The sequence below is a fragment of the Sorex fumeus genome, unplaced genomic scaffold (genome assembly GCF_029834395.1).
Source record: "Sorex fumeus unplaced genomic scaffold, SorFum_2.1 ptg000051l, whole genome shotgun sequence".
In the NCBI taxonomy this organism is placed as follows: Eukaryota; Metazoa; Chordata; class Mammalia; order Eulipotyphla; family Soricidae; genus Sorex; species Sorex fumeus.
This window is the reverse complement of record NW_026606108.1, coordinates 19,093,041-19,108,065: the sequence shown is the minus strand read 5'-3', so window position 1 is coordinate 19,108,065 and position 15,025 is coordinate 19,093,041. Positions and strand designations below refer to the sequence as shown.

General features: G+C 35.8%; 1 protein-coding gene across 4 annotated transcripts in view; it reads right to left on the bottom strand.

The window, feature by feature from the left end:
* Window positions 1-15,025, bottom strand: part of DMXL1 (Dmx like 1) — a 148,239-nt gene that overhangs the window by 51,678 nt on the left and 81,536 nt on the right. For 3 of the 4 annotated variants that reach the window (XR_008793898.1, XM_056124859.1, XM_056124860.1), the window contains exons 27-32: window positions 13,823-13,950; window positions 13,115-13,363; window positions 4,569-4,747; window positions 2,813-2,946; window positions 2,543-2,628; window positions 1,380-1,581 (exon numbers count right to left, since the gene is read on the bottom strand). Coding sequence is in view for 3 of the 4 variants with exons in the window: in XM_056124859.1 (XP_055980834.1) it covers window positions 1,380-1,581; window positions 2,543-2,628; window positions 2,813-2,946; window positions 4,569-4,747; window positions 13,115-13,363; window positions 13,823-13,950 (978 nt within the window). In the remaining variant the exon portion in view is untranslated. Of the gene's footprint in view, window positions 1-1,379; window positions 1,582-2,542; window positions 2,629-2,812; window positions 2,947-4,568; window positions 4,748-12,499; window positions 12,787-13,114; window positions 13,364-13,822; window positions 13,951-15,025 lie in introns of those variants that run through there. The other variant, XM_056124861.1, reaches the window with a different exon arrangement.

The following is a 15,025-nucleotide window of genomic DNA, read 5'->3' as shown; positions in this document are numbered from 1 at the left end:
CAGAAAGTGCCCATCAATTGTACTGAAGGATGATACTGTTCCCCTGGATCCACCCTGAGCCTCTTGTGTTGGCAGTATAATTTACTTTGGGAAACATTTATCCAGCACGGCAGTTGGCAACCTTTTTCTTAAAAGCTCAGTGAAGAGTGGAGTTTAGGTTTTGTGTATCTCTTATCTCTTAAAATGGACTCTGCTATTTTAGTTGAAAAACCAGGCAAAGGTAACATTAAAATGAAAAAGTGTGATCCAAAGAGTGGCAGTATAGAGGTCAAACCATCATTCAATCCCCAGCCCTGGAAGTCCCATCAGCATTGCTAGAGTGGCTCTGGGGTCCCCAGCACCACAGGATCCTTGCACTGAAGTCTGCCCAGTTGGCTGGGAATATTGGAAGCACCATTAGGAGCCTAGATCTCAGAATGGAGAATGATAAGGAGCAGGGGAAGAGCGGGGGAGGGGAGTGTGTGAGTGTGTGTATGTTGGGGGGGGGCGGGGAAAGGAGGTGGAGGGATGGATTTTGGATGATGAGATGAAGATGATGTCCAAGTGGGTCTTGGGCACTTTACTAGTGATGGTGAATTGAAATAACTGTACAACAAAACCATAAGCATTAATAATAATCTAAGCATGTGACCCAAACCATAGTAAGTTGTTTTAAAACATGAGTTAGCCAAGGAGGTGGAAAGTATGGTGAGAGAGGACCTTGATAAACTGGTGGTGGTGGTTGTGGAGTTGCCTGGAACACTATTAACAATATTATAAATCACTGTGCTAAATAAAAACTGGAAAGAAAAAAACAAAATTTATTAAATCACAGTCATACCCATTTACAAACTATTGTTGCTTTAACTCTATAATGGCAGTTTAATGTACTATCTCTCTAGCCTGGGGCACCATGTGGGCCCCCAAGCATCACTGTGTACTGACCTAGAAGCCCCCGTCATCCCAGCACTTCTCTGTGTGACCTTGAAAGCTTCCAAGCAATACTAGGGTGGTCTGGGTAATCTCTGGAATTCCAGGGCTCTGCAGTAGTACATTCCCATACCTCTACTGAACAGCTGGCCCCAATCACCAGGAGTGGCCTCAGGACTCCTGCACACTGCTTGGGAGGCCAAAAAAAAAAAACCCAAAAACCTCCCCAAAAATATTTTTTTTAATGTTGCAACAAGGATTATATTGTTGCAAAACATAAAATATTTATTATCTAGATCTTTGCAGGAAATATTTGCTAACCTCAGAACTACAATATGCATCATATGAAGATACAGATATAAGTAAACAAATTAAACAAAGAAGAACTTAATTTCTTTTTTCTTTATTATAGACAACATTCTGACTTAGGAAAACTCATACTATGACATAGTATAAATGGAAAGACTTACTTGAAAGGAGTGTTTGTAGGTTCTAGTAAAGCTTTGTGACGAAGAATTGCTGGACCTGCAGATACACTTTCTTCAGAGGTATGACTCGCAATATAGTTTTGAGGTGGCCCACCATGGATTTCAAGTCGCCTAAGAAGAACCTGTTCCCAACACTGAAGAGTTTTTAGAACTGCATGACAAAGTGGTGAGCTGACTGGGAGCTCTGAGAGGGGGAAAAAATATTGACCACATTTATCTTCTGCAGTAAAATCATTCAATCCCCAGCCCTGAAAGAACTAGATTATAATAGAATCACATAAAAATGACTAATGAATTTTGGCAGAAGTGTAAGAGAGATGAGAATAGAAATCAAAGGTTGAAAGATATCATCTATCTTATAGAATATTTGAAGATAACTAGAAGGTTGAGGACAACAAAAAGCAATCTAAGTCAAAATTACACTGTAGTTCTACTACAAGATCTACTACAATAATCATTTAAGACTTAATGATTTAAGTTACTACTTATAGTTATTACTTTTGATTGATTATAAAAAAACTATTTCCTCTCCCTTCCTTTTTGATGCTGTTGCTAATGTGACGATGTGGATCTTACATCTACATGGTGCTCACACATTTCTGGCTGAGGTCTGAGGATTGCATGCTTTAGTTGAAGCTTGCACATTCTGGTTGTAGTGCTTGATGTGATGTTCACACACATACAAGGCCGGGGTATACTTTTGGGCCTTGGCACTGGCACGTCTTTTTTAGTTGTGCTCAGTGCCTCTGTGTGTGGAGTGGGTAGGAAGGGGGTGCTGGGATGGTGGCAGAGATGGGTTGAGGTGGTCACATTACACCTCTTTTTGTAGTACTTACATATACCTTGCTGTGTGGTGGCTGGGGATGACAGACAGCAGAGCTGTCTGGCATATGTCTTGGTGTATGTGGTGGCACTAGGGATTTGATAAGCTGGCTAGGAAAGTATTTTAAACCACTGCACTATTCCTCCAAACTCTACTTTTGACTGAATTTGGTTTGGTATCTTCAAAACTGTTTTCTTAGCATGTAACAATATAGGAAATATGTGGAGATGACATATAAAAGATACTTCTTTCTATAATAGAAAGTTAAAAAATATACAACAACAAGTCAAAAGTCAGAGCAGTCAATATTATTAGCTATTACCTGCAAGGTCATGACCTGCAAAGGGATAGAAAGTCTTCAAATTATTGAGCACCAACTGTACCATTGCCAAGCGCATCAATGACCAACTAAAAATAAAGCAACAAAATATATGTTAAAAATTTATTTACAAGTGTAGAAGAGCAACAATTTCAACTACAGAAATCTGAGTTATAATTAACATTTAACAAGTTATTAATTTCACATTCATAATTATGAACATTAAATGAATATAGAATTTTAAAAGAAACCCTAATGATAAATATTCCATACCTATATGAATTTGAATTAGAATGCTCTTGGAAATGAAAATCTGAAGCTGAAATATCATCTTCTTCCTCTTCATCACTTTCCAGACTCTCCTCTGAATCATATTCCACTCTACTTTGGGAAGGGGGTAGAAAAGGCTAAAATAAAATATTAAAAGAATTTATAATTTAATTATATGACTTAATTATATGACACTCAGTTATACAGTCTAATATCAATTTATCTCACTTTGGACAATTAATTATAAGAAATCAAACTACTACTTGATGTGGGGTTTTTTTTACATACTATGATTCTGACATTACTTAATAAAATTTCCCTTTATTTATCCATTCAGCCAAAAATTTATTAAGTATCCATTATATGCCAAAAACTAAACCTGACAGGATTTTTAAGACATAGGCAGTCACTGTTTCCAAAGAGCTTACATATTACTGAAAAAATATGTAAATTAACAAAAAAATCAAATAAATAAAACTTTAATTTTTAGGGGGACACACCTGGCTGTCCTCAGAGTATATTCCTGGCACTAAGCTCAGATATTACTCCTATGGGTATGGAGGACCATAAGGGGTACCAGAGATTGAAACTGGGTTGACATATGCAAGTCAAGTGCCCTACCCGCTGTACTGGTGTTCTAGCCCCAAATAAAGTTTATTGTGCTACAAAGATATAAAAAAGACACAGTGAATACTAACAAGAATGGAGAAAATCTGATGATCAATAATTTCTGTAAAGTACCATTTACATAGGCTGGAGTGATAGCACAGCAGGTAGGGTGTTCACCTTGCACGGCTGACCCGGCTGACCCAGGTTCGATTCCTCTGCCCCTCTTGGAGAGCCTGGGAAGCTATCGAGAGTATCTCACCTGCCTGGCCAAGCCCAGGAGGCTACCCATGACGTATTCGATATGCCAAACACAGTAACAAGTGTCACAATGTAGGCGTTACTGGGCCCGCTTGAGCAAATCGATGAACAACGGAAGGACAGTGACAGTGACAATGACAGTAACCATTTACGTGAGATGTAAGAGAAATGCATATCAGGAAGAAAAGCATTTTAGGCAGTAGAAGTAGAATAGACAAAGGATTTTTTATATGGAGAAAAGTTAGTAGGGGGGAAAAAAAGTGGTTGACTGAATCTACCTAAACAAGAAATAAGAGAAATGTTGAAGAAAACAGTGGGTGACAAATCAAGGTAGAATTTGTGCAGATAACAGTAAGATTGTAATGGAAAGTCAGTAAAGATTTTAAGGAGCAGACAAGTTCTGATTATAAGAATATTACTATGGCCACTCTCATGAGAAAAAAAAATCAAACAGCAAGAACAGAAACTGACATATTAGCAAAGGCAATATGTAATTGTCTGGAAATAGGTACTGGGGATAAAAAGGGAGAAAAATAACAAATTGCTGCCTGAAGATTTTGCTGCCAAATCTGGAGAGCAAGGGGAAAAGAGGGAAAAGATTCTGTGTTGGGGCCAGAGTGACGGTAGAAGGGTAGTACAGAAGTAACAGAGCTGGACCCACTTTGATCCCTGACACTGCATAGTACCTCAAACCAGTGTAGTCCCTAGCTCCGCCATGTGTGACTTCAAGGCAAAAACAAAACAACAACAAAACCATTTTGGGTTTCTGGTTCAATACCTATAAAGAAGTTGCCATTTACTGAAATGGGAGAATTTTGGTTGTAAGAAGGAGGTATTGGTAAAATTCTAATTCTACTTGACTATATAAATATTGATCTGGATAGTACATTACCTTGGCTATGAAATAGTCCCAGATACTCAACTCAGGTGGGATGAATTTCTCTTTTACTGTCAGTGACTCCAGGTTTACAGATGGTAAGGAAGAAGTCTGTGGGGTAGAATCTCTGCAAGACATTTTTGATGTCCTGAAACGTTTGTTCTGTTTTTCTCCTTCTTCCACTAGCGAAGAAACTAGTAAGAATGAAGCACGGCATTAAAAAACAAAAAAGTATTTTAACTGATTTCACCTATTTTTACATAAGCTCAAATGTGAAATAAAAGTAGTTATACAAAATTGAGGTTATTATCATAAAAATGAGAAAATGGATCAAGGAGAGGGGCGGAGGAATCGAACTCGGGTCGGCCATGTTGGCCGCTTGTAAGGCGAACGCCCAACCCGCTAGCACAGCGGGTAGGGCGTTCGCCTTACAAGCGGCCAACATGGCCGACCCGAGTTCGATTCCTCCGCCCCTCTCGGAGAGCCCGGCAAGCTACCGAGAGTATTCGATATGCCAGACACAGTAACAACAAAGTCTCCAATGGAGACGTTACTGGGCCCGCTCGAGCAAATCGACGATCAACGGGGATCAAGGAAGTTTAAAAGAAATCTTTTAGAATAATATACACTTTAACCACAATCTGTTACTCAGGCTCTGATGACTTCTCTATTGTACTATTTAGGTAACAGAATATTATTTGCCTAATGTTTGTGCACAATTTATCCAAGACTATGATAGAAAGTTTTCTGCATCATTGTATATTGTTTTAAAAAAATATTATGGGGGGGGAAACATGAGTTGCTAATTAAAGACAATAATTCTTTAGGGGAATATGCAGTAATCATATATATTTTATATATGCTTTATATATATTTTATATATGTACCTTTTTCATTAAAAACAATCTAAAAATTCTAACACTTTAAACCACTTAAATGATTCATATTTCTAGACATGGAAATGGAGGAAATATGATCATTTCTACAGTTTTAACTTCTAAATATTTAATGTCATTTCAGTATTCTATTATGCAGCCTTAGGATAGGAAGGATAAAAGCACAGAACAACATCACAAATCTTTAATCAATATTAAATCACAAGACATTTATCACCAGTATCAAGAATCACTTGGATACAAGCATGGTTTAATGGACAACTGCTCCACATTAAGGTATGCCAATACACTCCTCCAATGGTTCCAGCAAGAATTTACTTACCTTCCAAATATTTAAGCTGTAATCAAACTTTATAATGTTTTATTTTTTAAGCTATTCAGCTTGCATAAACAGCATGCTCATGCATTTTACACCAAGCTACAGCCAAGCTGAATTTAATAGTAAAACTTTGTTATTTCAGGAAAAACGAAATTGAGAAGTATCATATTAGTACCCTAAGAAACTGCTGAGGCCAGGGACATAGCTCCTATGGGTGGAGCAAGCCTAGCATGAGCAGGGCCCTGAGTTCCATCCCAAGCATTGCATGGCCTGCCAGGACCTATAGTATAAAAGATAATAATAATATAAATTTCAAAAATTTCAATAAAGAAAAGACCAAAATGAGAGATTAAAGGACCAGTGAATTTAGTGTATTTTCTTAATCCTCAAGAATAAAATTCATAATAAAACATAATGTGGCTGTTTATGTGGTTGATGAAACTATTTGGACTTTATAATAAAGACTGACTTCATGGTCTTCCTAGGATTATCAACCTGCACAATATCTTGTACCTGCTTTTAAATATCTATGAAAATAAACCAATAAATATCTTGCAATTTGGAATCACAACAAGTGGTGCTCGGGGCTTACTCCTGGCCCTGTGCTCGGGGATCACTCCTTGCAAAACTCGGGCGACTATATGGGATGCCGGGATCAAACCCAGTTGGCAGAATGCAAGGCAAGCACTTTATCTGCTGTACAATCTCTCTGCCTCCCTTGGCCCCCCCCACTAAATATCTTTACAGAAAGTAATAATCAGTTCCAAATAACAGAAAATATCACTTCAACCTAATAAATACTCAAAATGACTGGAGAATGAAAGCAAAGCATTACAACATCTATTCAGAGGCTTATTTTTGTTTCCTTGTTTTTGGTCCACATCCTGCAATGTCGGGGGTTACACCTGGCTCAGGAATCACTCCTGGTAGGCTCAGGGGACAATATGGGATGCTGGGGGCCAAACCAGCAAGCCCCCTACACACTGTACCATCTTTCTGGGCCTAGATCTGTTTTCTAACAAAAGGGGTAAGAAAAAAAGAGAAAAGGGTTAAGGTAGTGGAGAAGAAAAAGGGAATGTGTGTGGGAAGGTAAAAGGCACTAGGGGAAAGAAGAGAGAAAAAGACAGATGAAGACAAAAGATGTAAGGAGAAAAAGAAAACAAAAGATGTCCATGTTCAATGCCCATGACAACAATAGTACATTTATTTATAAATATACATATATTGGGAGTTTGCTTGAGCATAGTCATACAGTATTATATAATAAAAAAAATTCTGACGATAACTGTGCTAGAATACTAATTTTCAACAACCCTAAAAGCCACAAAGGGCTCTTTTCATAAAATGTCAGGTAAAAATCGACATTAAGAGAATGAATAGGGGGATAGAGCGATAGAACAGCGGGTAGGGCATTTGCCTTGCATGTGGCAGACCCAGATTTGATCCCCAGCATTCTATTCTGAATATGGCCAGGACTGATTCCTGAGTGCAGAGACAGTGATAACCGCTGAACATCATAGGGTGTGACCCAAAAAAGAGAAGGGGGTAAAAAATAGGAAATGAATAGGTACACACACACTTCAGCCATAAAAAGGACAGAAATCCTGTCACATCCTACAACATAAATCAATATTTAAGAAAGTGAAATAAGTCACAAGAAAGATAAATATTCAAGTCTGTGAAAACAAAATAATGAATGGTGGTTATAAACAGATAAGGGTGTGAAAGGGGCTATTTCACTGGACATAAAGAAAGTTTCAAATTAAAAAACAGGAAAAAATTCTGGTACTCCTTGAACAACAATGTGAAAGTACTTAAATCAGAATAAAAAAATGTTACAGCTATTTTGCTGCAGTGTGTAGACTGCCAGAAACATCAGAATACAGAGCATGATAAAGTTGTTTACATTCTTTTAAATTTAGTTATCATTAGGTTTTATACTGAAAGAGTACCTAAAATTTAAACATACCTATTTCATTTCTTTTTCTTTTTTTTTCCTCATTTTTTGTAGGGCCACCCTTGGTGTTGCTCAGGGGACCATATGGGATGTCAGGGAATGCTATACTCTTGCTCTGGCCCCCTAAGTATACCTATTTATTACAGTTAGTTTTTTTTGATTTTCTGTATTTTGTCTACTCTTAATTTGTCTTATCTAACAGGAAATAAATAAAATGCTTACTTTCAAATTTATATTATATGGCCCAAGCAAAGGGGGGATTAATGACAAAATCTGATAAAGTCTGTCCAAGGACACTAATAAAAAAATTCCTTTTTCCAGTAAAACTAGGTATTTTCAGTTCTGCAGTCAAATAATTAGCACTTTCACCAACATTTTAAACTACTGATTTAATTAATTAATTTCTTTTAAAATTTTTATTAGTGAAACACCATGAGATACAGTAAATTTTTGTGCTTGGGTTTCAGTCATACAATGATCGAGTACCCATCCCTCCACCAGTGCCCATTCTCCATCACCAATGATCCCAGTATCCCTCCAACTCCCCCATCCCCCTCATCCCACCCCACCTCTGTGGCTGAGCCTTCCCTTTTGTTCTTTCTCTCCTTTTGGGTGCTGTGGTTTGCAAAAGAGGCACTGAGTAGCAATCATGTTCCGTCCATAGCCTACTTTCAGCATGAATCTCCCATCCTGGGAGGATGCTCCCAGCACCCTTTATTTGGTGCTCCCTTCTCTATCTGAGCTGCCACCTCCCCTAGCATGTGCATCTGGCCTTCAAGCCATGGAGCGAACTTCCCGGTACTTATCTCGGCTACTCTTGGGTTAGTCTCCTATTTTTTTACTTTATGTTCCCCAGATGAATGCCATCTTTCTATGTCTGTCCCTCTCTTTCTGACTCATTTCACTTAGCATGATACTTTCTATGTAGTAGTACTACTTGTATGTAAATTTCATGACTTCATCTTTTCTAACAGCTTGATTTAATTTTAAATACTATACTGATGCCTTTTCTGGTTAGGAAATGTTACTTTGCTAAAGACAGCATTAACATATTAATTACTAAATTCTGAATGCAAAACTTTCCTTTTCATAGAAGTTTTACTGCAGAGAGTGAAATATCTGGATTTTCTGATCTGAGTTAATATAAATCATTAAACACAAAAAAACTCCAAATCCCTTTTAAATTTTTTTAACATTAACAGTTTCATACTATAAAAAATTGCTTATCACAGAATAAAATAATCATTTCATTCCTCAACTTGAAGTCATAATATAGTAAATTTATCAAAATAGAAAATTATACAATTGCAATTATGAAATACGGTAAGTGATGAAATAAAAATGCTTTGTTTATAATATGCAATAGAAAGCAAAGTATGGATTTCTAACTGTTCACAGGAAATTCATCATTTTGAAATTGCTATTGCTTGATTGATAAATTACTTTAAAGCTATTCCTTAACTAATAAACTACTTTAAAAATTAATATAGTAAATTTATCAAAATAAAAAATTATACAATTGCAATTATAAAATACGGTAAGTGTTGAAATAAAAATGCTTTGTTTATAATATGCAATAGAAAGCAAAGTATGGATTTCTAACTATTCACAGGAAATTCATCATTTTGAAATTGCTATTGCTTGATTGATAAATTACTTTGAAGCTATTCCTTAACTAATAAACTACTTTAAAAATTAACCCTAATAATTCAGAACTCCATGAACACATACCAGCACTATAGTTTTAGTTAGAAAAAAAGTAATCTTTTGTTACCCATAAGATATGGAATTTGGGGAAAATTTTGTTTAAAAAATAAATTACTGGGGCTGGAACAATAATACAGTGGGTAGGGCGTTTGCCTTGTATGCAGCCGACCTGGGTTCGATTCCCAGCATCCCATATGGTCCCCCGAGCACCACCAGGAGTTAATTTCTGAATGCAAAGTCAGGAGTAACCCCTGAGCATCGCCAGGTGTGACCAAAAAATAAATAAATTACTGATATACATCAATATTTTTATAAGAACTGTGACCTACTAAAGTATAATAAAAAGCGGCCAACATGGCCGACCCGAGTTCGATTCCTCCGCCCCTTTTGGAGAGTCTGGCAAGCTACCGAGAGTATCTCGTCAGCCAAACATAGTAACAACAAGACTTACGATGAACACGTTACTGGGCTCACTCAAATCGATGAACAATGGGAGGGCAGTGACAGTGACAGTGATCATTTTCTTATGTTATAAAATCCACCATCAATTTTTCATAAAAATAATTTAGCATATTTACTATACAATTTAGCTAGTGACATTATACCAAGAATATTAAAACTTAAACTTATAAAAGAATAAGGGAAATAAATCCTTGTCATAACATTAAAAATATGTAAACACTTTATACATGATGGTGCCTTGGAGCCATAACATGTACCTAAATTTTAATACATACTACTTTATCAGGAAGTTTAGGTAAAGGTAAAGGCCCTCCCGTTGATCGTCGATTTGCTCGAGCGGGCCCAGTAACGTCTCCATTGGAGACTTTGTTGTTACTGTGTCAGGAAGTTTAAATTGTGAAAAAGTAAAACATTAAACATTTGTCAGTTTTACTTTGACCAAACTGAGATGCTAAAAAACTAAATTATATATACTAATTCTGACAAATTTCTCTGACAAAACTTTACTAAATTGTACTTAGGAAAACAATGAGTATATATCTACATATCTACATACACACACATACACAGGATATATTTTTTTGTTTTTCTTTGGGGGCGGGGCACACCTGGCAGTGCTCAGAGCTTACTCCTAACTCTGCACTCATTAATCACTTTTCTTGGAGCTTGGGGGACCATATGGGGTGCTGGAAATCAAATCTGGGTCAGTTATCTACAAGAGAAACGTCTTCCCTGCTTTTTTATTGACTCAGCCCCAGAAAACATTGTATATTGTTGAATTATTGTACCTAATTCAATTAGACTCTTGGGACATCATAATTACGTTTAGCAGGACTACTTTGAACCTAAAATTTACCAAACTTACAGGCTCTTTGAAGTTATGTTTATAGAATCTAATGCTTTGTAAGACTTCATAACCCAGCCATCTTAAAAACTGCTTCTGTTTGTGCCCTGTTCTTGGTTGATTTCCTATTCTCAGAGTCTCTCTTTTCCAATGACAGGTGATTTACTTTATAAGGCTGCGGTTTATAATTATTATCTTCATCATCTGTTATATTCTTTTTTTCATATTTTATTCTACTTTTCTTTCTGTCCCCTCCTACCATTCCTCAATCTAGATAGAACTTTAGCTTCATTATTGACTATATTTTATTTTTTCTGGTTAATAAACAATGAATCACATCATGCATGTTTTCCTTAGAAGCTCCTTTAGTACATCCACAATTGTCCGTAATAAACAGTTTATTGTGAAATAAAGATGAGGATCATATAACCTAGATGTGGATGCACCCAGCTTAACTAAAACAATATGTTTAAGTTCACTACATTATTTAGCGACCATGCTCTAAACTAACATAGATGCAGATAATTTTTGGTGACTTCAATACTCAGAATTCAGTAGTGGTTTAAAATTTATGATGGTACTATGATGGCATTTGAAAGATAATTTGAGTAATGGCATTTGTGCCTAGAAACAATTAAATCTGAGTGATTAACCAAATACAACCCTGATTTGAAGTATTATTTTTTATAATCTATGCTCGGTAGAAAAGGCTGGAACTTAAGACCTGTGACTGGCTATAAGATTATGTTTAACTTTTTACAGGTTTGTAGACAGTCCTAGCATGAACTTGCCTCCTTTTAAGATTTTACACAAACAAAATCAAGAGTCCTTACAAATTTTTTTCTCTTAGAACACATTAAAAACAGGGCCAAAATTAATTGCCAATGATCTATTTAATACTAAGTTCAATAGCAATAGATAAAATCTTATTCCTCTTAGACTTTGAATGCTTATATTTAGTTCAATTTGTGTATCTAAATTATATATAATAATAAATAAAAAATGAAGTCAAGTATATCTCCCAAGTCAAAGTCCATAGGTCAGTTATTACTATGTTTATCTATATGAAAATATAAAATATAGAAAATCACTCCTTTAAAATTTTTAGTAGAGATACTATAAGAATTAAAACATTTTTTAAAAAATTAGAAGATTGTATAGTGAGTAAGGTAATTGTTTTGTATGTGGTCAACTTGAGTTCATCTCTAGCATCCCCTATGGTCCCCTGAGCAATGCCAGGAATAAATCCTGAGCACAGAGTCAGGAATAACCTCTGAATGCAAAGCCAGGAATAACCACTGAGCATCACCAGGTGTGGCCCCAAAACCAAAATCAAAAAGTTTTTTTTGAAAACCAGAATTACTGAAAAAAAAAAAAAATAACAGAAAAGCAGAAAGCACCATGAAGGTTTTCAGGTTAAGAAAGTTTGGTACTTCTAACTTTAAATAAATACGTAACATATTGTTTCAATATTAATAAGTTTAGAAAATTGTGTGTAACTGTTTATAAAATGTTTACTTTTCATGGTATTGTGAACAATTAGAAATCCAAATCCCTTATTGGCCAAAATCATAATATGCAAAACATAAAGCAGACTCACTTCAAATATTTTTCCAGTCATTTCAAGCCATAATCTGATTTATTAAGTTAATCAAAGATTTTTTAATTTAAAACTTTTTAGGTAAAATATGTTTTAGGTAAAAAAAAAAACATCAAAATCAAGAATTTAAATGCATAATAGGAAAGCAGAAATTGTTTTTGAAAGACTGTAATCATAGTTCTAAATCAAAAATATGGCTTGATTAAAGGAAAATTGTCCATTGTCTAATATAAATGCCAAACAAAATAAATTGGCCCACTGTACCCCCAGCCCCTCCAAAACAAAACAAAGCAAGCTGAACTGTAAAAGCCTATTTCCAAAGCTAATATCTTGCCTGCAAGACTGGGAGGGCTATGAGAACTGATGGTTGAAAGAGCTTTGGAAAAGCCCACACATTCCATGGAGAATACCACTACCTGGTGGGGGCTAGGCACAGCAAAGTGCCTTCCTGCCAAAGAAAGAAGAGAGAATCTGTATTTGGGATAGAACAAAAATCAGAGTTATAGTATATTTCAAAACAAATGAAAACTTTAATAGTAAAAGATTTAAGAAAAATTTTAGTTCTACACAATGGTGCAAGGATATGTTGCTAAGAGTTAAAATTACACCAGAAATTTTATACTATATTTTTACCATAAAATTACTTCTCAAACATTAAGGGTCTGTAATAGATCTTTCTATAAATAAATTAATATGCAATTCTGTTTGACAAAGGTGTCACTCAGATGAATACATAAAGTCTTATTTAAAAAAAAAATCAAGCATTAAAAACTAACCATGTAAAGCTTTTGAGTGTGTCTGTTCTTTGCTGGGAACATGTGCACCTCCACCAAACATAGCAGACCACATTTTTTCATTTAGAGGATGGGCCACAATCCGAAAAAGTTCGTTACTAGAATGTGTAGCCAAGCCATGGATGAAGAGACTAAGATACACCGCTGTCAGAATCTCACAGAGCAGGGTTGTTAGTCCTGACTGGGCTTCCTCACCAGAAGAATTCAAAAGTCGCATTAGAGAAGTAATTCCTAGAAGAGAAACAAGAGACAATGCTACTAATAAAAAAAAAAGTTTTTATAAATAACACTTTCTAATTTTGGAAAAAACTTTATTGCATAAAGATTGCCCTACTGATTCACAGACTACTAGGTGTTATTACAGATAATGCACTAATGTTGAGTGATTTGCTCAATTTAGAAAAACAATGAAAATCAGTAATCTAATTTAAATATTTTAAATATGCTAGATAAAATTTAACTGTCATAGCTGCTTTACTTTTTATGACAACAAAAATATGTAAAGTGACGTTAACACAGCATTTTAACAAAACCATTAATGAAAAATGAGTTAAGCAACTGCATACTTTGAAATAAGTAGTGAATACTGAACTAGTATCAACTTTCAATAATTAACAAAACCAAATTTACTTTCCTTATTTGATTAAAACAATAAGGCTAAGGAACCATAAGTATATACTTTGTTTATACCTGGCCACTGAGATGGTGATGTATTGGGAGTTACTGCTTCATCTAAGCTCCCGGTTTTCAAAGAGTGTCGATGGGCAAGAAGAACAGTTTGATATACCATTCCAGTAAATGGATTTGTCTGAAATGAACTAAGGGGAAAAAACATTTACAATTATATTACAATAATAATAATCCATAACGAACCTCAATTATAACAATAAACAATAATATAAAATACATCAACTAAATGTCACATACAATATCCTCATGTCTAGGTCTAATTTGATGTCAGGGACTGTAACTGGTAGGCTACTTGTCAAGGCTACCCTACTCACTGTACTATCTCTTCATCTCATCATAATGGTTTTAAAGATAAAATATGGAGAGTCCATGTCTTTCTCTCCCGGAAGGGAGCATAACATGACACTCGCCATAACCATGCTTCCGGATCCTGAGCCAGGCTGTTTCATTCGGGTGGCGCGCTGGAGGGAGGCGGTTGAGACCCCTCCCTGCCCCAAGGGACCCAGTCCCGGCAGCCAAAAACCTCCAGAACCCAACCTCTGCCAAGCTCACGGCCGCTCTCCACATGCTCAGGCTGAGCCTCACCCACAAGTGAACCTATTGCTGAATAACTCATACCTCACACCACCCATACTCCAAGAGTACCGCATCACATTAGATGAGGTTCAAAGTAGGAGGCAACCAATGTTAGAGGGAAATATTTTTTTACAGATATATATGCATATATATACACATATACATATGTGTATGTGTGTGTATATATATATAAAAGCACACAAGGCTCAAGAACATGTCAGTGATCTCTATACAAGGGCTAAATGGTCCCTCGGTGAAATACAACAGTATTCACATTCTTTCCGCTAAGGAAACTTTTTGGTAGCATTTTCAAGAGTTTTTCGTAACAAACAATACAAAATATATTATTTCAGTTCTGCTTTGGGGCAGGGGTTGGTGATCGGGATGGAAACATCCGAAATACGGTGGTGGGAAGGTATAATGGTGGTGGGATTGGTGTCTGAGTACTAAATGTAATTGAATATTGTGAACTACTTTATAAAATAAAAAAATTTAATTAAAAAAAGAAAAAAGAAAGATAAAATCTGTGCATAATGAAAGCAAATGGGGAAAAATAAATTTGCATGATTTGGGAAATCAAGGTAAGATTGGCCAAGTACATGGTGTTAAACATAAAACTTAGCAAAA